Source organism: Oryctolagus cuniculus, chromosome 10, assembly GCF_051225735.1.
Source record: "Oryctolagus cuniculus isolate XC-2025 breed Fujian yellow rabbit chromosome 10, ASM5122573v1, whole genome shotgun sequence".
Taxonomy (NCBI): Eukaryota; Metazoa; Chordata; class Mammalia; order Lagomorpha; family Leporidae; genus Oryctolagus; species Oryctolagus cuniculus.
In genome coordinates, this window is record NC_142876.1 from 45,900,133 (window position 1) to 45,923,943 (window position 23,811).

The window sequence follows — 23,811 nt, forward strand, 5'->3', positions numbered from 1 at the left end:
ATGTGGGTGCAGGGCCCAAGGACTTGGGCCATCCTCCACTGTCCTCCCTGGCCACAGCAGAGAGCTGGGCTGGAAGAGGAGCATCCAGGACAGAACCCGGTGCCCCAGCCGGGACTAGACCTCGGGTACCGGCACTGCAGGTGGTGGATTAGCCAAGTGAGCTGTGGTGCTGGCCTATTAGTATATATTAATATAAGTATATTTTACTCATAGAATTGGAAATAGGCAAGACTGTATATGAATTGGATAATTTCAATTTTTATCTAAAATGTTTTATTTGATGACAGATGTTCAGACATGTGTATTTAATTATGCTACTTATTTTCTTAGGTGAAAAGCAAGCAGCTACTCATGTAAGTCTTGATCAAGAATATGACTCTGAATCCTCTCAACAGTGGCGGGAACTTGAAGAGCAAGTGGTAGCTGTGGTTAACAAAGGAGTAATTCCCTCCAATTTCTATCCCACACAATATTGTTTGAACAGCTATTCAGATAACTCAAGATTTCCACTTGCTGTTGTAGAAGGTGATATATTTGAGTATTTAACTGTGCTTTTTTGTTTCACCTAAAGCAGATTTAATTTAATTTACAGTGTATAGCATGTTACTGAAGGCAGCAAATGTAAAAATAAATTAGGAATATGTAATTTACTGAGGTGCGTTTATGCAACCAACCAGAGTGGGTGCTAATACAAGTACAGATGTATACAGATGTATGTGTATTGTTGTGTCCAAACAGTGCACATTCTTACACAGCTGAGTGAGAGTTCATATCCTGATGGGAAAGCTGGGGTGTGATCCACTCTTGAAACTGGAGTAAAGAATAGAAACTTTGTGACAGCTGTATTTTTCAACTGCCTGCCTTATTTTATGCAGTAGTCATTAGTGGAGGTTTGCAGAAAGTTTCAGTGCTGGACCTTTGGAGCAATGCAGTTATACACTTCAAGAAGAAACAGAAAAATATACATTCAGTAGAAACTACTTTGCAGTTTGGTTATTTCTTAAGCTAGTAATACAGAGCAACCATTTTGTTTTTTCACATTCAGTAGAGTGTTCAATGAATTAAATGAAGTATTCAGTACTTCATTAAAAATGGGTTTTATTTTAGGTAGTTTTGCCCAGGTGTAGGCTAATATAAGTGTTGTGAGCATGTTGAAGGTAGGCTGTATTAAGTTATAATGTTTGGTATTTTAGGTGTATTGAATAGGTTTCAACTTAGGATATTTCCAGTTTATGGCTTTATTAGGACATAACCCCAGTGTAACTCAAGTATCTATATATTCTGTGTGATGTTGGAATATTCATGAGGGAATAACATTCTTTCGTACAAAGAAATTGGAGAAATCCAAAGAAGGTGATTTTAAAATGGAATATGGATATTTACAAGCTAGTAAAGGGTAATTTAGGCAAGAATGCAGAGCTATGAAAGCAAGGTGTGTTTAGAGAATCAAAACTTAGGGTGAGGTGTGAGGTTTATTAAAGTTAGTAATTTGAATCTTTATTTTATAGAACCAATTACAGTCGAAGTGGCTTTTAGAAACCCTTTGAAGGTTCCCCTTTTGTTAACTGATTTGTCATTGCTCTGGAAGTTTCATCCTGAAAATTTCCCTGGAAAGGATAAAGAAGAAGTTAAAGAACTAGTAAGTTATTAAAAGGTATTTGTAATAAGCATGTTTTAGTTATAGCCTAATGGATGTTGTAATGACATTTCAACTTCTATCCAGTGAGCTATTGTTGAAAATTGAGAAGATAGAAAAGCAAAAGGACTAATCTGTCTTCCAAAATATATATAAGTAATTGTTGCAACATTTTGCTATATGTCTTTCTAATTATTGACATTTATTTGTTTTTCTCTCATATAAAAGGAGTTTCCAAAAAGTTCATGGAAAGGATGTATTATAAAAGTGTTTGTATGAATTTAAAAAAAGTTTTTGCAGTCAATTAAACTTACCTTTTAAGACCATTTTTTCTGAACTTTTTGATGTTCCCTTGTGTTTGAAATTCCTTAATATTATGTATGTTGCTTTTTGCATTGTGTTTTATGTGTTTTCTGAATAAAATTTCTAAACATTTCATTTTTGTTTAGTGTTATATTATGTAGATGAATTATAAGCTATTCTGTCATTGATAGTTGTTTTAGTTTTCATTTGTTTATTGTCAGTAATTCTGTGGTGGATTTTTTTTTAAAGATTTATTTATTTATTTGAAAGTCAGAGTTACACAGAAAGAGAAGCAGAGACAGACAGAGACAGAGAGAAAGTCTTCCATCTGATGGTTCACTCCCCAATTGGCTGCAATGGCCGGAGCTGCGCCTTTCCGAAGCCAGGAGCCAGGAGCTTCTTCCGGGTCTCCCACACGGGTGCAGGGACCCAAGGACTTGGGCCATCTTCTTACTGCTTTCCCAGGCCATAGCAGAGAGCTGGATTGGAAGTGGAGCAGCCGGGACTCAAACCGGTGCCCAAATGGGATGCTGGCGCTTTAAGCCAGGGCTTTAACCCACTGCGCTACAGCACGGGCCCCGAGTGGTGAATATTTTTGTGCTTTATTTTTAGCCTTCAGACTATTTCTGTAGGAAAGAGTTGTAGGCATGAAATTAGGAGACTCTAGGGAGTAATTATTTTAATACATATTGATTTTTGAGCAAGGTTCTCACCAGCACCACATGGGGTTGGTTTTCTCATCTTTGTAATATTAAGCATTATTATTTGTCAAAAAAAAAAAAGAGCCTGTTGATTTTATAGGTAAAAGATACATCTTACTTTTTTATTTTCCACTTCTTTTTTAAAAAAGATTTATTTTGTTTATTTGAAAGGCAGAGTTAGGGAAAGACAAAGAGAGAGCTGTTCCGTCTGGTGGTTCATTCCCCAGATGGCTGGGCAAGGCCGATATCAGGAGCCAGGAGCTTCATCCAGGTCTCCACATGGGTTTGGGGCCTCAAGCACTTGGGTCAACCTATGCTGCTTTCCCAGGTGCATTTGCAGGGAGCTGGATTGGAAGTAGAGCAGCTGGAACTTGAATAGGCCCCCATATGGGATGCCAGTATTGCAGGCAGCAGCTTAACCTGCTACAACACAACGCTGGTGTCTGCAGTTCATTGATTTCTAGTCAGGTTGAAGATTTTAGAGGTGAGTTATTAAAATAACATGAAATTTTTTCATTGTGTGTTGTGAAATATTTTTAAAACAAAATTTTTCCTATAAATTTTAAACTTTTTGCATTTTTTATGAGTTTCTACTGGTGATAGACTAAGATGCTGAACTGGAATTTAGGGAGATTTTTATTTCTTGTCAAATAACTAATTTCATGGTAAGAGTAAAAGAGTATTTTTGAGGATCAGGTTTGCTTTTCACGAGAACTAGTAGTCTGCTTTACTACGTAACTAGAGACTCTAGCCCCTTAAAATGTCATTGGTTTGGAGAAAACAGGCCTTCCTTTCTCTCTTTCTGCTTTTATTGACCACCTATCTTTTCTGCATCCTACTTAAGCTACCATCATCTGTTCTGTGTGTGATTTACCAATTTGCAGAGAGTGTGGTTGGAACTAAATATGGGAGAAATTGGCTCTTACTGTAAAGATTAAATTAAATGACCATTTTGGCCATTGCTGACTGTAAGCGGCTCAACTTTTTCTCTTGAGGTTTTGTCTTGGTGGCAACATCTTTGAATAGATCACTTCTCACTTGAGTTGGACTGAACAAAATGAAAAAGAAATAGCAAGTGCCTACCACAGCATGGCATTTACTAAGTTTCATTATTGTTACTGTTTTTAAGTATTGGTCTACCGGAGTCTTAATGTAATAATATGATGTTTTATTTTTAGAATGTGTATTTTATAAAGTAACTTATTTTTCAGGTTACAAGTGAGCCTAAAATGATTGGAACAGAAGTTATTTCAGAATTTTTAATTAATTGTGAAGAATCTAAAGTGGTAATTATTTCATCATTCTTTCTTTCTTATGATGTCCTTTTAAAAGTAAGCTGAAAATTTAAAAATTGGCCTAATTACACAAATCTGTCATATTTATTTCTTAAGAAGAGTAAAATTTGGGAGATTAGGAAGCTGGAATTGCTTAGGAAGATATTGGTGGGAAAAGTACGTTTGTAGTTGGTTTTTTTTTTTTTTTTTTTTTTTTAATGAAGGATTTATTTATTTGAAAGGCAGAGAGGCAGAACTCTTTCATCTGCTGGTTTGCTCCCCAAGTGGTTGCAACAGCGAGGTCTAGGCCAGGTGGAAGCCAGGAGCCAGGAACTCTTTCTGGGTCTCCAACAGAGGTGACAAGAACCCAAGTATTTGGATTATCATCTGCTGCCTCCCTGGTACATTAGCAGGGAGCTATATCAGAAGTGCAGAGTGACTGAAACTCAAACTAGGCACTCTGATATGGGATGCAGGTGTCAGGTGTCTCAAGTGGTAGCTTAACCCACTGTGCTACAATATCTGTCCCTACCATGGTCTTTGATTTAATTTCCTTAGAGACCTGGTGTAGGTTTTACTTTTTTCTTTGTGTCAGTGTGGTAATTTAATATTTCTTTAGTTGGCCAGAGTATTTTGATTTTTTACTCAAAGTATTAAGGATCCAGGCTATAGTTATTGAACTTAGGATTTTCTTTTGAAGAAGATGCTTTTCTGTAAGAAAAACTGGTATTCAAAAGTTCAGTCATAAGTTTATATGCCTACAACATTACAGAATTTACAGAATTTGCATATTGCTCTATTGAAGATATATGAAATCATAATAAGAGTGACTTAAATATTTCCACAGGCAAGACTAAAGCTCTTTCCCCATCACATAGGGGAACTGCATATTCTGGGAATTGTTTATAATCTTGGCACTATTCAGGGCTCTCTGACAGTAGATGGCATTGGTGCTCTTCCTGGATGTCACACAGGTAACGCTATAGCATTGCTATAAAATTAGAAAATTAACACTTGAATTATTCCAAAGAATTAGTGAACAGAAAGAGGTATTTTAAAAAAATAGGTTTAAATGAATTTAGAAAAAGGCATTAAGTCAGATGTAAAAAATAACTAATTTAGATTTCTTAAAAAAAAAGATTTATTTATTTATTTGAAAGAGTTACATAGAAAGAGGGAGTGACAGAAAGAGAGATTTTCCATCCACTGGTTTACTCCCCAAATGGCCACAATGGCCAGAGTTGGATCAGGCCGAAGCAAGGAATCAGGATGTTCTTCCAGGTTTTCCATGTGGGTATCAGCAGCTCAAGTACCTGGGTCATATTCCACTGCTTTCCCAGGCCATTATCAGGAAGCTGGATTGGAAGTGGAACAGCTGGGACATGAACCGGCACCCATAGGATGCTGGTGTTATAAGCCGGAGCTTTACCCACTCTGCCACAGTGCCAACCCAATTAGATTATTTTAACCTCTGCCATAGCTTTAAAAATAAACAACTTTATTTCCTTCTGATACATTGCCTTTGGTAATTCTTAAGCTCTACATAAGGTTATTAGTCCAAATTTAGTAAATTCTAACCATCGATTGAGATGTCTCCTGCCAAAACAAAAAACACCATAACATATTCTACTTTTTGAATATTTCCTTCTTATAAAATATGGAACAAATTTAATTAAGATCAATGTTTTCCATATTATTGGTTGTTAGATACTTTAAATTCCATCATCAGATATGTAAAGAGAGTAATTCTTTAGGGTTATCTGATATTCTTGGTGCCCTAGGCAGTGTGTTTTACAAATTTTTGAAACTATAAGATATAGTAATACATATTTAACAAAGTTCACTTTTAAATTTTTTTAAATTCAGGGAACCCTTCCAGATCTAAGATTTCCTTGAATTTATATGTATAATTATTTGAGGTTAGGTTGACAGGATGCCAGGATGGGAAGTTTACTATAAATCCGCCTACTTTTAGTCCTTCATTTTATTAGATGTATCTTGTTTTGTAACATATTAAGGTGACTAGTCATTGATAGACATGAATTTCGTAACAAAAGCTGGTTATTAATATTGAAAAGTCTTCTAGAACACTGAAAGATGTGTTGATCAATCTTCAGTTGAATATTTCTAGTTGCTTACTTAGCTAGGATAATTCAATACAATTTTTTAAAGTGAAACGAATTCATGAGAATTAAAAGACTATAAAGAAAAATTTCATTAAAATTGAGTATAGTAATATGCATTTTAGTACTATATTAGTATTACTTGGTTGATGAGTGCTAGATATGATTTATTTAGAAACACTCCTGCTAATTTAGTTTGTTTTTAAAGCAAGATAACTGGATATTAAGAACCTTTTTTGTTTTAAAGTTGTATTTATGTATTTGAAAGGCTGGGTGACAGAAAGGGGGCAGGAAGAGGGTAATATGGGAGAGAAAGAAGACAGAGATCGCTCTTACATCTGCTGCTTGATTTCCCAAACGCCTACAACAACTGGGACTGGGCCAGGCTAATGTCTGGGTCTCCCACTTGGGTGGCAGAAACCCAAATACTTGGACCATCATCTTCTGCCTTCCTGTATATTAGCAGGAAGCTGAATCAAAAGTGGAGGTGGACTTGATCGTAAACACTCTGATATAGAACGTGGGCATACACACATGTACACTCTGTTAAGAACTTTTTGAAGTTCCTTTTCTCATTTATCTTTAACTAGATTATCCATCTGGTTCCACAGAGTTAAGGTTGTCAATAAAAAGTAGTAATTGTTTCATTTAAGATAGCAAATATGTGCATTAGTGCCATAATTTGTATGTTATTATGTAATATTATTGCAAGGAGACCCTGAATGAACTATTAAATCCTGTATGCAGAGGTTTTTTTTGGTGTTTGGAGTAATTCATTATTATGTAAAATGCTAGTAGGGATTTGGGTCTGATGAAGTGGGGGGAATGAAAGTATTATACTTACGTGATCTGGGATCTTCACAGTGGCCTTCAGCACATTAAAGGCTATGAGTTGTCTTTCTGGAAAGTGTTGCATACCCTACCTTTTTCACATGCATATGTACTGAATGGAAGCTTTTGGGGGAAAATCTCATATACATGTTAAATAAGCTAAATTTTGAAAAACTACCTATATAGTATTTAATGTTCTTTGTGGAGTCACTTGAGAAGATTTAGTTATTTATAATCCAGAAATAATTCACACCCTTGTATATTTGAATGTGAGTAAAAGTGAAAAGTTGACCTATTCAGTGTTTTGAATATTTTTTCATTTGAAAACATGTATCTCTTCTCCTGGTCTGTGTCCAGATAGCAGTTCTTTCAGATCTTTCTGGTTAATAGGTATTATGGTTAAATATAGGTTTCAAAGGATTTCCCATTTAGTGATGTGTAATCTTTCGGCAATATAAGTATATCCAAAATGAGAAATTAAGCAGCATATCACAGGTTATATTAAATATGGAGTTAATATATATTTACTTTTTTATTTCTTTTTAAATTTTTTATTAGTTGTATTATCTAAAATTTTTCTAGAAATTATTTGAAACAAAATTTATATATTTAAGTTAAATTGATGTCAGTTAACATGCCAAATTACTTTAAACATTGGTTACTCTTCATTTCAGGAAAACATTCCTTGAGTATGTCAGTCCGAGGGAGACAGGATTTAGAAATTCAAGGCCCTCGGCTTAACAACACAAAAGAAGAGAAAACATCTATTAAATATGGGCCCGATCGACGATTAGACCCCATAATCACTGAAGAAATGCCACTCTTGGAGGTATTTTGAGTTTTACATTTTCCTGGGCTTATTGATTATATTTTGAATAAATTAATTTTAGAATTTGAGGCTGGTGATATTACATTGAATCATATATTTGTTGTTAAGCTAGTGTTTAATAGAGACTCACAAGAATAAGGTAGTCACACAAATTGGCATTAAGTCACAGCCAGTAACTCTCAAAATATCAATGAAAATTTGGGAAACACTTCTAAAAGAACATGGTGGTTATTGAAATCAGTATCTCTTTTTATTATAATTCTAAAAATATGTGAATGAATACTTGTAAAAATTTCAGGCATTATGGAAGTATATGAATAAAACAATTATTTCTTTTACCCTCTTATCCTACCCCATTACTTTTAAAAAAAAAAAAGATTTATTTATTTGAAAGATAATTACACAGCAAGAAAAGGAGAGACAAGAGGCAGAGAGAGAGAGAGATCTTCCATCTTCTGGTTCACTCCCCAAATGGCTGCAATGACTAAGGCTGTGTCAGGCCAAAGCCAGGAGACAGGAGCTTCTTCCAGGTCTCCCATGTGGGTGCGGAGGCCCGAGGACTCAGGCCATCTTCCACTGCTTTCCCAGGTGCATTGGCAGGAACCTGGATCAGAAGTAGAGCAGCTGGTACTCAAGTCAGCGGCCATATGGGATGCCGTCCCTGTGGCCCATGGCTTAACCCAGTGTGCTATAGCACCAGCTCCCTTTATTACTTTCGTACTATCTGAATTGGAGATCTTTTAGTTACAAAAGATAGAAGCTAATACTAGGTAGTATAACCAGAGAAAGAGAAAAGGAACTGTTGATTAGAAGGATATTGGAATAGTCCATGGAAACTGAAGTATTACAGAACAAGTCTCAAAGAAGAGAAAGGATTTGAAACTCCAGGGAGTTTATGAGCAAATGTTTCTAACTAAACCTCTAGAAAAATTGCTTGGATATGGCCTTAGTTCAAAAACTCTACCTTTGTACCACTTCAGATTTTGAGTTTCTGGAAGAGAATTTGACCATCTTTGGATCAGGAATCTATGTGAGAGGCAAACCAAAGGCAGGGTTGTATCATGTAAGCATGAGCACTGCAAGAAGGCCCATTCTCCTTCATCTTCAGGTTTCCTAGAAGGGGAATTTTCAGCATAGCAACCTACCTCCAGAATGTACCAGTGATAATAATTGGTGTGTAACTTTTCAGACCTTTCATTGTGTACTTACATATAGATAATTTTAGTGATTATAAGTAGAATTGTAGTACCTGTTTTATCCTGTTAACTTCCTTTGTGTCTTTAACAACGTTTTTTTTTTTCAGTCAATAAAAATACTTTTTTTACCAGTTGCTTTTGGTTTTCCTTTTATTTGAGTATACCATATTTTCCTTTTTTTTTTTTTTTTTTTTTTTTTTTTTTGGACAGGCAGAGTGGACAGTGAGAGAGAGAAACAGAGAGAAAGGTCTTCCTTTGCCGTTGGTTCACCCTCCAATGGCCGCCGCGGCCGGTGCACTGCAGCCAGCGCGCCGCGCTGATCCGAAGGCAGGAGCCAGGTGCTTCTCCTGGTCTCCCATGGGGTGCAGGGCCCAAGCACTTGGGCCATCCTCCACTGCACTCCCTGGCCACAGCAGAGAGCTGGCCTAGAAGAGGGGCAACGGGGACAGAATCTGGCGCCCTGACCAGGACTAGAACCCGGTGTGCCGGTGCAGCAGGTGGAGGATTAGCCTATTGAGCCGCGGCGCCGGCTGAGTATACCGTATTTTCACACTTTATATTTCAATGGGTATGGTTCTGTTTTTCATCATTATAAATAGTTTTGCAGTAAACATCATTATGTGTATGTTTTATCCATATTCCATTTTAGACTACATTTTAGAAATGGAATTACTGGATCAATGGTGTGTAAATTTTCAGTCTTGCAACGTATTACAAAATTACCTTCAGCAAGGCTATTGTAATTTTCACTTATCTTTATAATGAGTATGCCCATTACTTCAAATCTATACCATAATGGATACTTTCAGGTTTTTTTAATAAACTTTTTCAAGTAAGATTGGTGTGAGATGACAATGTTTTTATTTTTTTGACCAGCCTTTTTTTGTCCGTATGATATTTTCCCTCTGTATGTCCAAATGTTTGCCTGTTTATACTCTTATAATTGGATATTATTTCCTTTTTTTTTTCTTACTGGATGATTTCAGTAATCTGTGACTATAGCGGTAGGGTAGATCACTCATGAGAACAGTGCTAGGTGGTGTGTGTGTTGAGTTATATGCATTTTGCCCAGTTTGACACTTGCTGAATTCTGTTGCACATTTGAAGAATTCTATAGAGCAGATAAAAGACTTAAGAGAAGGACCTGAGTGCTGCTTTCTGATTGACAAGTATTTTGTACATATTGTGATTTTGATATGGTGTCTCTCTTTTATTTTAAAATAAACTTTTTGTAGTTCTTGTATATGTGTGCATTTTATTTTAGATTTATTTTATTTATTTGAAAGTTATAGTTAGGGAAAGAGAGACACAGGCAGAGATTGATCTTCCATCCTTTCACTCCCCAAATGGCTACAACAGCCAGAACTGGGGTTAGGCCACAGCCAGGAGACAAGAGCTTCATCTGGGTCTCCTGTATGGGTGTAGGGGCCCAAGCACTTGGGCCGTCTTCAGCTGCTTTGTCAGGCACATTAGCAGGGATATTGATCAGAAGTAGAGAAGCTGGGACTTAAACCAGTGTTCATATGAGATGCCAGTGTTGCAGGTGACAGCTTAACCCATTGTGCCACAATGTCAGCCCCAATTTGGTGTCTCTTATCATGTTGAGATTTTATTTTAAAGATTAATTTTATTGATTTGAAAGCCAGAGTTACAGAGAGAGGGAAAGGCACAGAAAGTTCCATCACCTAGTTCACTCCCAAAATGGCTGCAGTGGCCAGTACAGGGTCAGGTTGAGGCCAGGAGCATAGAATTCCATCCAGGTCTCCCTCGTTGGTAGCGGGGCCCAAGTACTCGGGTTGTCTTTGACTGCTTTCCCAGGCACATTAGCAGGGAGCAGAATTGGACGTGGAACAGCTGGGATTTTAACCGGTGCTTATGTGGGATGCTGGCATTGAGGCGATGGCTTAACCTGGTGTGTGTGTATGAGAGAGAGAGATCGATCTTACATAACTGGGCCTGCAGAAGCCTGGAACCAGGAGCTTCATCTGGGTCTGCCACAATGGTGACAGGGGCCCAGGCACTTGGGCCATCTTCTCTGCTTTTCCCAAGCCCTTAGAAGGAATGTGGATGGATCAGAAGTGAAGCAGTGAACTGGTGCCTATGTTGCAGGTCAGAGGCTTTACCTGCTACACCACTATACCAACTCAGCCCCCAAGATTTCAAGTCCCATCTGATAATTTTTTATTTTGTTGTTTCTAAGTCCCAATACCATTTTAGGCTATAAACAACTCATGCCATCTTGCTTTTATACTAATATCCTGAAGTACCTATACTTGTTTGTTTTTTGTATGCTGCCTATTGTTTGATATTGTTTCCTCTTTGCATTTTATATCAACACCATACTGTTGCCTTATCATTTTATTTTTAATATGGCAAGTCAGGTCCCTCTCGTAACTTTTTCTTTTTTTTCCCCATCCTGTGTCATTTCTATCCAAGTTTGTCAAGTTCTCACAATAATGATTTTGATTAGGATTGCAGTGCTATTGCTAGGAGTTAAGAGACTGAAGATGAGTTGAAATGTTATTTGAGTGCTAATCCCCATTATAGTTTGGAAATAACTAATAAACATTTTGTTTGGAATTGTGTATGTAGCAGTTTATGAGAGCTTCTTTTCTTTTCTTTTTTTTTTTTTTTTAAGATTTGTTTTTATTTATTTGGAAGACAGAGTCACAGAGAGAGGTAGAGACAGAGAGGTCTTCCATCCACTGGTTCACTCCCCAGATGGGCACAAGGGCCAGAGCTGTGCCAATCTGAAGCCAGGAGCCAGGAGCTTCTTCCAAGTCTCCCACGCGGGTGCAGGAGCCCAAGGACCTGGGCCATCTTCCTCTGCTATCCCAGGTCATAGCAGAGAGCTGGATAAGAAGAGGAGCAGCCAGGACTAGAACCAGCACCCATATGCAGTGCTGGCGCTTCAGGCCAGGGCGTTAACCTGCTACGCCACAGCGCTGGCTCCAATGAAAGCTTATTTTCAAAATGGAAAATTTTTCTGATCCCTGTGAAGTTGTAATTTTATCAGTAGAAGACACCAAAATATGCAGTTAAATTTATTTTTATTTATTTGAAAGGCAGGGTAACAGAGAGAGGAGAGACGAGAGATCTTCCATCCACTGGTTCATTCCCCAAATGGCCACAGCAGGGAGGGCTGGGCCAGACCAAAGCCAGGAGACATGAACTCCATCCACATCTCCCACATGGCTCAAGTACATGGGCCATTAATATGCTGCCTTCCAGACAAATTAGCAGGAAGCTAGATCAGAAGCGGAGTAGTCGAGACTCGAGCTGGCCCTCTGACATAGGCTGTACATGTGTTGTAAGCAGTGGCAACAACACCTACCCCAAATATGCAGTTTTTAATGGTTCTGTTACCTTACAATTTCCACTAAGCCTTATCATTTAGATGTTCTTCAGATAACTAAGATTGCTAAATGTAAAAATGATTTTTATGTGAGTGCCTTACAGATAGTACACTGCTATGAACAGAGCTCAATTTTAGAGTAAGCCTTATCTTCACTTATAAAATGGGGAAAGTTGAACCAGATGATATCTGATTTTAAACTCTGTTGAACTCATCAGTATTTAAATATGCGTTAATCCATTAATATTGTTGTTGATATTGGTAATTCTGCATTTAACTTTGCTTTCTGCAAATCATAGTTTTTAAAAAAATTTTATGATACTGCCTTTGTGGTCCAGTGGATTAAGTTGCAGCTTATGATGCTGGCATCCATATCCTAGTGCCAGCTCAAGTCCCAGCTGCCTCCTTTTTGATTCAGCTTCTTCCTAATGCAGCTGGGAAGGTAGCAGAAGATGGCTAAGTGCTCAGGCCCCTGCCACTCATGTGGCAGACCCAGGATGGAGTTCCTGGCTCCTGGCTTCAGCCTGGTCCAGCCCTGGCTGTTGCAGCCCTTTGAGGAGTGAACCAGAATATAGAACATTTCTCTTTCCCTCTCCATCTTTGCCTGTCACTCTACCTTCCAAATAAATAAATAAATGTTTTAAAAAGTTTTTGTTGTTATGGTTGCAATTCTGGAAGAGGGTATTCTAGAACAGAGAACTTCTTGTTGCAACATAACAAGTAATGTTTTTGTTGATTAAATAAAAAAGGTTGTAAACTGAAGGGCCAAAAAAAAAAAAAAATGGACGTATCTATATCCTAAAGATTTTTCCTTACAATATACAAATGTACATTTATTTACTATTGCAAAGAATATATTTAGGATGGAGGCATTTTCTGTGAATGTTGGGGTAGATTTCTAGTACAAGTTTCATTTTGTCTTTCATGCATTAAACCACATCCTTGTGACTTAAGTTTCCAGTTTTGGTTTCTTCAGAGTGAGAATCTAAAGACAATTGTCAAATAGTCTAAGTGCAATATATGTATAGATTTTTTTTTCTACAGATGAAAGCTATCCCTTTTTTTTTTTTTTTTTTTAAGAAAAGATTTACTTATTTGAAAGGCAGAGTTACAGAGTGAGAGGGAGAGACAGAGAGCTTCCATCTGCCAGTTCACTCCCTAAATGGCTATAATGGCCAGGGGTTGAGCCACAAAACCTGGAGCTTGGAACTCCTGTCAGAGTCTCCTACACGGGTGGATGGTGGGGCCACAAGTACTTGGTCCATCTTCCTCTGTTTTTAGGCACATTATCAGGGAGCTGCATTGGAAATGGAGCAGCTGGGACTCTCATGGGATATTGTTATTGCAGGCAGTGGCTTAATCTGCACCTTAACACCAACTCCCAAAATGTGTATTCTTAAGATACACATGATCAGTACACATTTTGTTTCACTGGTCTTTTAATCTATAACTCTTCCTACTTTATTAATGCCATAGTCTTCTTGGCATCAATTGTCTCTGTGTTTTAGGATGTCTATACTCTGTAATAATGCAACTCTCGGATGTAACATCTCAAAGTTGATATTCTCCCACAAATTTTAACTTATTTGATATTGATTAATTAGTGCAGGATAAATATCTTCAGTATAATGCTATGTAAGGTTTATTTTTTCCTATCTTTTGGTTTTCTTCATTCAGTTTGTGTTTTCTAATATCCATTTTCTTTTTTTATTATTACAGTTTTTTTTTTTTTTTTGAAAGGCAGAGAGCAAGAGATATCTTCCATCTGCTAGTTCATTCCTCAAATGTCCTCAGTAGCTGGGGCTGGGCCAGGGTAAAGCCAGGATCCTGGAACTCAATGCAGATCTTCCATGTGGATGGCAGGGACCCACCTCCTAGGGGCCATCATCTGCTGCCTCACATGGTGTGCATTAACAGAAAGCTGAAATTGGAAGTGGAGCTAGAACTTTGAGCTCAAGCACTCCAGTTATGGTGTCCAAGTGCCTTCTGAACTGCTGTATCAAACATCTACTCCCTCTTACCTGTTTCACCAAAGTTTATCTGATTCCTTAAGAATATGGCTATAGTGATGGGTGTTGTGGTGTAGTGGGTTAAGCCACTGCCTGCAGCATTGGCATCCAGTATGGGAGCTGGTTTGAGTCCCAGCTGCTGCACTTCCAATCCAGCTCCCTGCTAATGTGCTTGGGAAAGCAGCAGAGGACAGCCCAAGTGCTTGGACCTGTGCATCCACATGGGAAATCTGGAAGAAGCTCCTGGCTCCTGGCTTCAGCCTGGCCCTGTCCTCTCTATTGCAGCCATTTGGGGAGTGAACCAGCAGGTGGAAGACCTCTCTTTTTGTCTTTCCTTCTCTCTTTTTCTTTGAAATAAATCTTAAAAAAAAAAAAAAAAAAAAAAAAAAAAAGAATATGGCTACAATCAAGTCCCATTTAGGTTTAAATTAAAAAAAAAATCACTGGATGTTTGCACCAGAATGTTGTAAATCCCTTGGGACTGTCAGCTGTTTATTAGGACATTTTCCCTCGTGGTTTTTTTTTTTTTTTTTAAGATTTATTTATATATTTGCGAGACAGTTACAGAGGGAGAAACAGAGAGAGGGGTCTTCCTTCTACTGTTTTACTCCCTAGATGGCTGCAGCGGTTGGAACGGGGCCAATCCAAAGCCAGTAACAACTTCCGGTTCTCCCACATGAGTGCAGGGGCCCAAGCACTTGGGCCATCTCCTTCTGCTTTCCTAGGCTATTAGCATGCACCTGATTAGCAGTAGAGCAGCCGGGATTCGAACTGGCACCCATATGGGATGCCAGCACCGCAGGTGGAGGCTTAACCTATTATGCCACAGCATTGGCCCCATATTGTTGTTTTTATACTTGTATTTCTCCTTCCTTGGATACTGTCCGCATAGTTGTGATACTTAAGTGTAAAGAATTTTTTTTTAAAGATTTTCTTATTTTTTTCAAAGGCAGAGTTACAGAGAGATCTTTCATCTGCTGGTCCACTCACCAAGTGGCCTCAATGGCTGCAGCTGGGGTTTGCTGAAGCCAGGAGTCAAACTCCATCCAAGTCTCCCACATGGGTTACAGGGGCCCAAACACAGGCCATCTTCTGCTGCTTTCCCAGGCACATTAGCAGGGAGCTGGATCAGAAATAGAACAGCCAGGGATCGGCAGTGTGGCATAGCGGGTAAAGCCGCCGCCTGCAGTGCCAGCATCCCATATGGGCACCAGTTGGGAGTCCTGGCTGCTCCACTTCTGATCCAGCTCTCTGCTATGGCCTGGGAAAGCAGTAGAAGATGGCCCAAGACCTTGGGCCCCTGCACCCATGTGGGAGACCCAGAAGAGGCTCCTCATTGTGGCTTCAGATCAGCGCAGCTCCAGCCAATTGGGGAGTGAACCAGTGGATGGAATACCTCCCTCCCTCCCTCCCTCCCTCCCTCCCTCTCTCTCTCCCTCTCTCCCTCTCTCCCTCTCTCCCTCTCCCTCTCCCTCTCCCTCTCCTTCTCCCCCTCCCTTCCTCTGCCTCTGCCTCTGCCTCTCCTTCTCCTTCTCTTTGTGTAATTCTGACTTTCAAATAAATAAATAAGTCTTTAAAAAACAAAAACAAAAAACAAGAAATAGAATAGCCGGGACTCAAACTGGTGTCCTGGGCAGCAGCTTAACTGTGCCACGATGCCAGCCTCTGTAAGGATCTTTTAAATGTAGGTCACTTACTGGGTAATTTTGTTAGTCCAGATTTTTACCTGTTTAGTATAATTCCTCTATCTGTTGCCTGAGATCATAAAACCAAGTGTTAGGAGTCAATTTTGAAAAACAATTTTTGGAAGTATGTGTGAAGTGTTATTTAACCCCTGCCAGTTTGTGGCAGTACCTGATAATGAAACACATTAATATTTCTTGAGTGAGCTATTTGAATATCAGACTTAACTGGGAAAGACTATAAAAAATCATTAATCAGGTGAAGTTTTGCCCTTACATGCAAGCCTGAAGTGACCGAAAGCTGGTTGGATTTTAAAATCATAGTTAATGGGGTCATGAGTCTGCACATTTTCCTTTAACACCCGTGTTGTATCCTTTCATCTTAATGTGAAAATAAATAGTTGATCTACTTCTTAAGTTGACAATGATAAAGGTTTTAAGACTTCTGATAATTACCCATAGAGCCATGTTTAATCTACAAAGTAGTGAATGTTTTAATATTAGTCCTCTTGTAATTGGTATTTTTGCCTTCAGTTCATAATTCCAAAATCTGAGTGGCAGAGAAACATTTGTCTTCCTGTGTTGTGTTTTCTGAAATGGAGTTGTAAAGTGATATTTACTCAAGACAATTAATGAAATACTTGCAAACTTTTAGTTAAGAAATATAGCATATTAACATTTTTTCATTAGAGGTTCAGAAATTTTGACAGACAATATAATAATATTTTTTCCCTCCAATGCAGGTGTTTTTTATACATTTTCCTACAGGGCTCCTCTGTGGAGAAATCCGAAAAGCATATGTAGAATTTGTCAATGTCAGCAAATGCCCTCTTACTGGATTGAAGGTTGTTTCTAAACGTCCAGAGTTCTTTACTTTCGGTGGTAATACTGCTGTTCTAACACCACTAAGTCCCTCAGCTTCTGAAAACTGTAGTGCTTACAAGACTGTTGTGACAGATTCTACCTCTGTGTGTACAGCACTCATATCATCAGCTTCTTCTGTAGACTTTGACATTGGCATAGGAAGTCAGCCAGAGGTGATTCCTGTTCCCCTTCCTGATGCTGTTCTTCTACCTGGAGCTTCAGTTCAGCTACCAATGTGGTTACGTGGGCCAGATGAAGAAGGTGTCCATGAAATTAACTTTTTGTTTTACTATGAAAGTGTCAAAAGGCAGCCTAAAATACGGTGAGTATTATAAAATATTTTTGATTTAACATTTATGTTCAATATATGTACATATCTTCAAGTGAACATTTTGATATTCATTAATATATATCATTATGTATCAAGAAATTACTCCTTGCAAATTATACATATCTAAGATTGTCCTGAATATAACTATAAATTCTAGGTAGCTGAAAGTGGAAAAAATTTAACTTTAGTTGCTTCTATCTATAAATTTAATGAAGATATGACTAAGTGTTGTGGCCAGTCATCAGATGATAATGAAATTAACATGCACCATGTATTAAAACAGTATCATTTATATGTTAAAGACAACTTGCCTATATTCATTCTTTTTAAAGAAAATTATTATACCTTTCCTTTTCCTTTATGTCCTCCCTTCTCTGAGAATATATGAAAAAAATGTGTGTATTTGCAGAACATGCTGGTGTTACAGTGGTTAATCATTGAAGAAATCAAATTTGCCTGGCTCATAGCAGGATCTGTAGCCTATTTATTGTACAGCAGAATATACAGTGATAACACTACTGTCAATTTTAGAGAATTAGCTAGCAGTAATTGTACTATGATTATTTTACTTAATGAAATATCTAAATAAAATGTCTTCTAAAACTTACAGAAAGGCAAAATGAGATAATATTTTTAAGTACTGAGTATGGTTTAGTACTTCAGTAAATGTTAATTCTCCTTAAGAAGATGATAGAGAGAGGGAGTACTCTGGCCCATTCAGGGAAAGCTTTGTTGACTCTGGTGGTAGTAAAATGAGCTTCCTCCAAGGAGAGTGAACATTTCAGAATTTGGCTATCATGAAGATAGTCAGTAGAGGAGTGGGTACTCCAGGGAGTGGGTGTGTTTATGAACAAAGATTTACAAGTTAGGCAACATAAAATAAATACAGTTCAGCCATGGTGTAAAATCTCTGTGAAAGAAGTAAAGGGGGAATGAACCTTTGCAATATAAAGTTATATGGTAGAGAGCTTTGAATGCCAGGTTAAAGGCTGGAGTATATTTTGTGGTTGTTCAGTAACTTTGGAAATACTATCAGAGAAGAGACCTAATCAAGACATTACTATATGAAAGGTTATTTCATATATTATATAGATGAGTTTGATGTACAGAGAAAATGCCCAGAGTCAGGGAGACTTACAGTTGCCTTCCAAATAGAGAAGGAGTAGAACTGGATTTAGGTTTTTACTTCATTTTACTTTATTGTATCTTTTTTTTTTTTTTTTTTTTTTTTTTAATTTGAGAGGCAGACAGTGCTCCCGTCCACTGTTTCACTCCCCAAATCTGCAGTGGCTGAAGCTGGACTGGGCTGAAGCTAGGAGCCAGGAAGTCAATCCAGGTCTCCCACATAGGAGGCAGGAACCCAAGTCCTTGAGCCATCACCTCTTCCTCCCAGGGTCTGCAACAGTAGGAAGCTGTAATTGGGAATCAGCTGAGACTCAGAAAACCTGTATTCTTACCCACATCTTAATGCTAGGCCAGATGCTCACCAGATTCATCCATTTTTTAAAATTTTTATTTGGAATTAGAGAATCAGAACATACGGAGAGGATCTTAGAATAAACTCTTTTTTGGTCTTGTTTTTAACTTTTCTTTAGGCACAGAATATTAAGACACACTGCAGTTATTTGTACCAGCCGATCTTTGAATGTACGAGCCACTGTCTGCAGAAGTAATTCTCTTGATGAAGAAGGCAAAGGAGGCAATATGCTAGTCTTTGTGGATGTGGAGAATACCAATACTGTAAGTTGGTTTTTAATTATGTCTGAAGTGTTTCCTTTGTTCTTAACAGTTTCTTTTTCTGTCACAAAAGAATAGAAACTAAAATAATGTGATACCATCTTATGTCTCCATTAATTTTGTAATTTCATTCTTCATACTCTTAAAATAAAAGGATCTGCTAGTATTAATATGCTACATATTATAGGACAAGTAGCCCCATATGGTAATAATTTCAATCTAACTGAGATTTTGGGGAGCAGCAGTTGGTGTAGCGATTAATTGGCCATTTGAAATGCCTGCATCCCACATCAGAGTGCCTAGGTTCAAGTCCAACCTCCCCTCCCAATTCTAGCTTCCTGCTAATGCAGGTGATGGCTCAAGTACTTGAGTCCCTGCCACCTAACTGAGAGATCTAGACTGAGTTATATGCTCAAGAATGGCCCAGCCTCTGTCATTGCTTATCTGTCTCCAAACCCTCCTCCCCACCACCCAAACCTCTCTCTCTTGTCTGCTCTCAGATAAGGGGAAAAAATACTTCTTGGGTTAAATGTTGATTTATCTTTTTTTAAAAAAATTATTTTATTTGAAAGGCAGAGTTACAGAGAGGCACAGGCAGAGAAAGTCTTCCATCCAGTGTTTCACTCCCCAAATGGCCACAACAGCTGGAGCTGCACTGATCTGAAGCCAGGAGCTTCTTCCAGGTCTCCCACGCGGGTACAGGGGCACAAGGACTTGGGCCATCCTCTGCTGCTTTCCCAGGCCATAGCAGAGAGCTGAATCGGAAGAGGAGCAGCCGGGACTTGAACCAGCGCTCATATGGGATGCTGGCACTGCAGGCAGCGGCTTTACCTGCTACACCACAGTGCCGGCCCCAATTTCTGTTTTTTAAGAATATTTAGAGAGATAGTTAAATTGCCCAAACCTCTTGAAATATGTATTGTTACTTTTTTCAAATTACAAATTTTATCTTATGTTAATTGATACTGACTTTGTAATGTATGACTTTTGTCCTCATTGGAATATTCTGATTTATTGTTCTTAAATTCCAAATGACTCACATCTCTTTTTGACAGAGTGAAGCAGGTGTTAAGGAATTCCATATAGTACAAGTATCAAGTAGCAGCAAACACTGGAAATTATATAAATCTGTAAATCTCTCAGAAAACAAAGGTTTGTGGCTTTTTCCCCCTTTTTTTTAAAAATAAATTTGACATCTTCACTGCTTTAGTGCCAGATTATAAGATTATTGGTACCTTACATTTTCATTAGTTTATGTGACTTTAAATCACCTATCTTGATCCAGTCTTTCCCATATTTTTATTCCCTTGCACTTTTTTTTCTTTTTTTTTTTTTAATTTGTAAAATCAGTGAGTCATATGATCACTGTCAAAAATTCAAATATGGTGGGCATTTGGCCCAGTGGTTCAGATGTTGCTTGGTATGCTCAGATCCTATTATCAGTTGTACAGGTTTTATTCCTGGCTCTGCACCCTGTTAATAATTTGCACCCAGGGAGGCAGCAGTTGTAAGATTGAGGTGAAACTGAAAAAATGATACTTGTCCTCTTACTGGACAAGAATTGTGTGATTTTTTTTCAAAAGACATAAAATATTTAAACCCTTAACCTCACATTAATCCTTACTTTTGGATATTATGGAAGGGAATTAACTCAAAATATGGGAAAATGTATATATTCTCTGAAGTTTATTACACTGTTATGTTTATAGGGGAAAATTCAGTATAGTTTTAATGTAAATTATGCTATAATTCAGATTCTTTCAGTTGTTAAAATATACATGTATTAACATTTTTTCATTGCCTGCCATAATGGAAAAATGCACAATAGCAAAGTATGTGCATATAATAATATTGGTATAAATCATATCTATTACAACTTTCTAAGAAGAAACAAATGACAGAATGGTGGGATTGGGCTGAAGCCCCAAAGTTTTTATCTTTGAAGCTTCTTTTTAATCTGGAATGAAATAGACCCATAAGGTACTTAAAAGTTTGTGGAAAAATTGAATTAAAAGATAAGTTTAGTTTGGTATAAAAATTTTGGAATTCATGCTGCTTTGTCACCCATCCAAATTTTCACAAAGATTTTAAGATCCCATATATCCATGAATTTGAAATTTTTGTGCCAAAATCAACATCTTTTAATTATTTTCCACAAACTTTTTGAAGTATCCTTATAAATATATGCACACACAGATAATATATGAGTATCTTGAGAAAATTGAAGTTTGTCTTTTTTAAGATGTTTGTAAACATTTGTTTCATTGAGATGAAAGTAAAGATGTTTTTTATTAAACACTATTATACTCAGTAAATTATTTTCCAGCTTGACCAAAAAAATTGGAATAATGAGTTCAGTTTTACCTTGTCATAAACTGAGAAACATTTTTGAAAATTTTTTTTTCTAGACGCCAAACTTGCCAGTAGGGAGAAAGGAAAGTTTTGCTTCAAGGCAATAAGATGTAAGGAAAAAGAAGGTAAACTTATTTTGCTTTCATACTTTCTTAAATGACCATTTTGTATTTTATGTCAGTGGTACATTATTTTTTTCTCCTGTTTTTTAGCTAATATGCAGTCCTCAGAAAAGTATACTTTTGCAGATATCATCTTTGGAAATGAACAGGTATGCAAATAAGCACAATAGTGGTTGATTTATTTCAAAGTTGTTCTGGAATATCTGATTGTTTTTGGAACCTATAGCTTTTGTAATTTTCAGTCTCTGGAAGATGAATATCTTTGTTGAGTTTGCATTCTATGTCCATCCCCTAAACAAACCAAAAATAGGATGTGGACTATACTATTTAATTAATTATTTAAAGTTAACTTTCTTTTGAGTCTGTCATGTGAAATAAGTATACTTCTTGAAATTAAAAAAGGATTATTTAGGGGAGCTTTCCTTTTAGTTCAGAAAATGATCAGAGTAAACATCTAGCTGTTAAAACTATGTGGATTTTGGTATATCTTGTGGTTCTGAGGCCCAAATGATAAGCTAGGCACAAGAATCACCTAGAACAGTGTTTTCAAATTCTCAAAAAATGTACATTTAAGTCACTGGACATTTTGTTATAAAATGCAAATTCTGATTTAGTTTAAGTGGGATAGAATCCGATGTTCTAAATTGTTACAATCAACCCCAGTAAGATTTAGGTGTTTGTTAGTCTGCAAATCCTAGTTTTGAGTATTAAGGACCTACATCTGGAGGGTTTTGTAAAAATACAGGCTTCGCCCTTTCACCTCTAGAACTCTGGTTTATTATATCTTGGGTAGAGATAGGGAGTATGTATTTTTAACTAGCCCTGCAGGTCATCTGAGATTCACTGGGGACTTATTTTCAAAAATACTGAACATAGTGTGTAAAAGTCCATGTAATTATTTCCAAGCGGCAGGATACCACCTTGTTTGTGCTCTTCTTGATAATTAAAACTGTACTTACAAACTGTACTTATACACTTTTTCACTTTTCACATTGTGATTATCAGTTGATCATTTGAGGAAGCAGCTCCAGAAGCCCAGTGATTCCCACACACGTAGGACTTTTGAAGATACTCTGATTCTTGAATGGTTGAATTTAGCTTTAAGGACTTTAGTTATCTGTTTTGTTTATTTCTTTTAAAAAAAATTCTTACATCTCTAGAAATATCAGCAACACTACTAAATTACATTAAGGTTGTGATTTTTATCATGTTTCTCTTGGAATACTTTCAGGCAAGTTATGTAAGTGTACTAAAATATGAATTTTGTCAGAATTTGAGACTAAATATATGTGACAAAATAAATTGATAGCTCACTTAGATAAGTTACTTCTTTCAACAGATAATAAGTTCAGCAAGTCCATGTGCAGACTTCTTTTATCGAAGTTTATCCTCGGACTTGAAAAAACCACAAGTTCAGTTGTCTATGCACCCAGAAAAACGATCAGCAGAGGATGCTGTGAGACTGATTCAAAAGTGCAGTGAGGTGGATCTGAATATTATCATATTATGGAAGGTATGTGTTACTAAATTATTTGGATTCTTAAAGCTGAAGAACAAATGTATACCTCTATTTTTTTACACTTAAAATTTCCAGTTTCTTATTTTTAAAAATTTTTTAAAATATTAATTTGAAAAGCAGAGTTTCAGAGAGAAACAGAGACAGAGAGCTCTTCCATCCACTGTAAGTGGGATTTATCCCTGGTATGCAGGGATGGTTCAACATTCACAAATCAATCAGTGTGATACATCACATTAACAAACTGGTGAAAAAACAGCACATAATGAAAAAAACTACAGTGATCTCAACAGATGCAGAGAAAGCATTTCATAAAATACATACCTTTTCATGATGAAAACTCTAAGCAAATTGGGTTTAGAAGGAACATTCCTCAGCACAATCAAGGCAATTTATGACAAACTCACAGCTAGCATCATATTGAATGGGGAGAGATTGGAATCATTCCCACTGAGATCCAGTACCAGAGATGGCCACTCTCACCATTGCTATTCAGTATAGTCCTGGAAGTTTTAGCCAGAGCCCATTAGGCAAGAAAAAGTAATCAAAGGGATACAAGTTGGGAAGGAGAAAGTCAAACTATCCCTATTGCAGATGACATGATTCTGTACATAGGGGATCCAAAATGTTCCAAGAGACTATTGGAACTCACGGAAGAGTCTGGTTAAGTAGCAGGATATAAAGTCAATACACAAAACCCAACAACCTTCATATACATAGATAATGCCGTGGCTGAGAAAGAACTTCTAAGATCAATCCCATTCACAATAGCTGCAAAAAAAAATCAAGTACCTTGGAATAATTTTAACCAAGGACATCAAAGATCTCCACAATGAGAATTACAAAACATTAGAGAAAGAAATAGAAGAAGATACAAAAAATGGAAAAATCTTCCATGTTCGTGGATTGGAAGAGTCAATATCATCATTGTGTCCATTTTTCCAAAAACA

At 37.2% G+C, this 23,811-nt stretch overlaps 1 protein-coding gene across 4 annotated transcripts in view; it reads left to right on the plus strand.

Annotated features, from left to right (window-relative positions):
* Positions 1-23,811, plus strand: part of TRAPPC8 (trafficking protein particle complex subunit 8) — a 121,490-nt gene that overhangs the window by 65,082 nt on the left and 32,597 nt on the right. For all 4 annotated transcript variants that reach the window (XM_008261178.5, XM_002713489.6, XM_051852046.3 and 1 more), the window contains 11 exons: positions 331-525; positions 1,509-1,639; positions 3,852-3,926; positions 4,762-4,888; positions 7,543-7,697; positions 16,683-17,125; positions 18,730-18,874; positions 19,927-20,023; positions 21,280-21,348; positions 21,436-21,494; positions 22,685-22,858. In XM_008261178.5, coding sequence (XP_008259400.1) covers positions 331-525; positions 1,509-1,639; positions 3,852-3,926; positions 4,762-4,888; positions 7,543-7,697; positions 16,683-17,125; positions 18,730-18,874; positions 19,927-20,023; positions 21,280-21,348; positions 21,436-21,494; positions 22,685-22,858 — 1,670 coding nt within the window. The remainder of the gene's footprint in view (positions 1-330; positions 526-1,508; positions 1,640-3,851; positions 3,927-4,761; positions 4,889-7,542; positions 7,698-16,682; positions 17,126-18,729; positions 18,875-19,926; positions 20,024-21,279; positions 21,349-21,435; positions 21,495-22,684; positions 22,859-23,811) is intronic.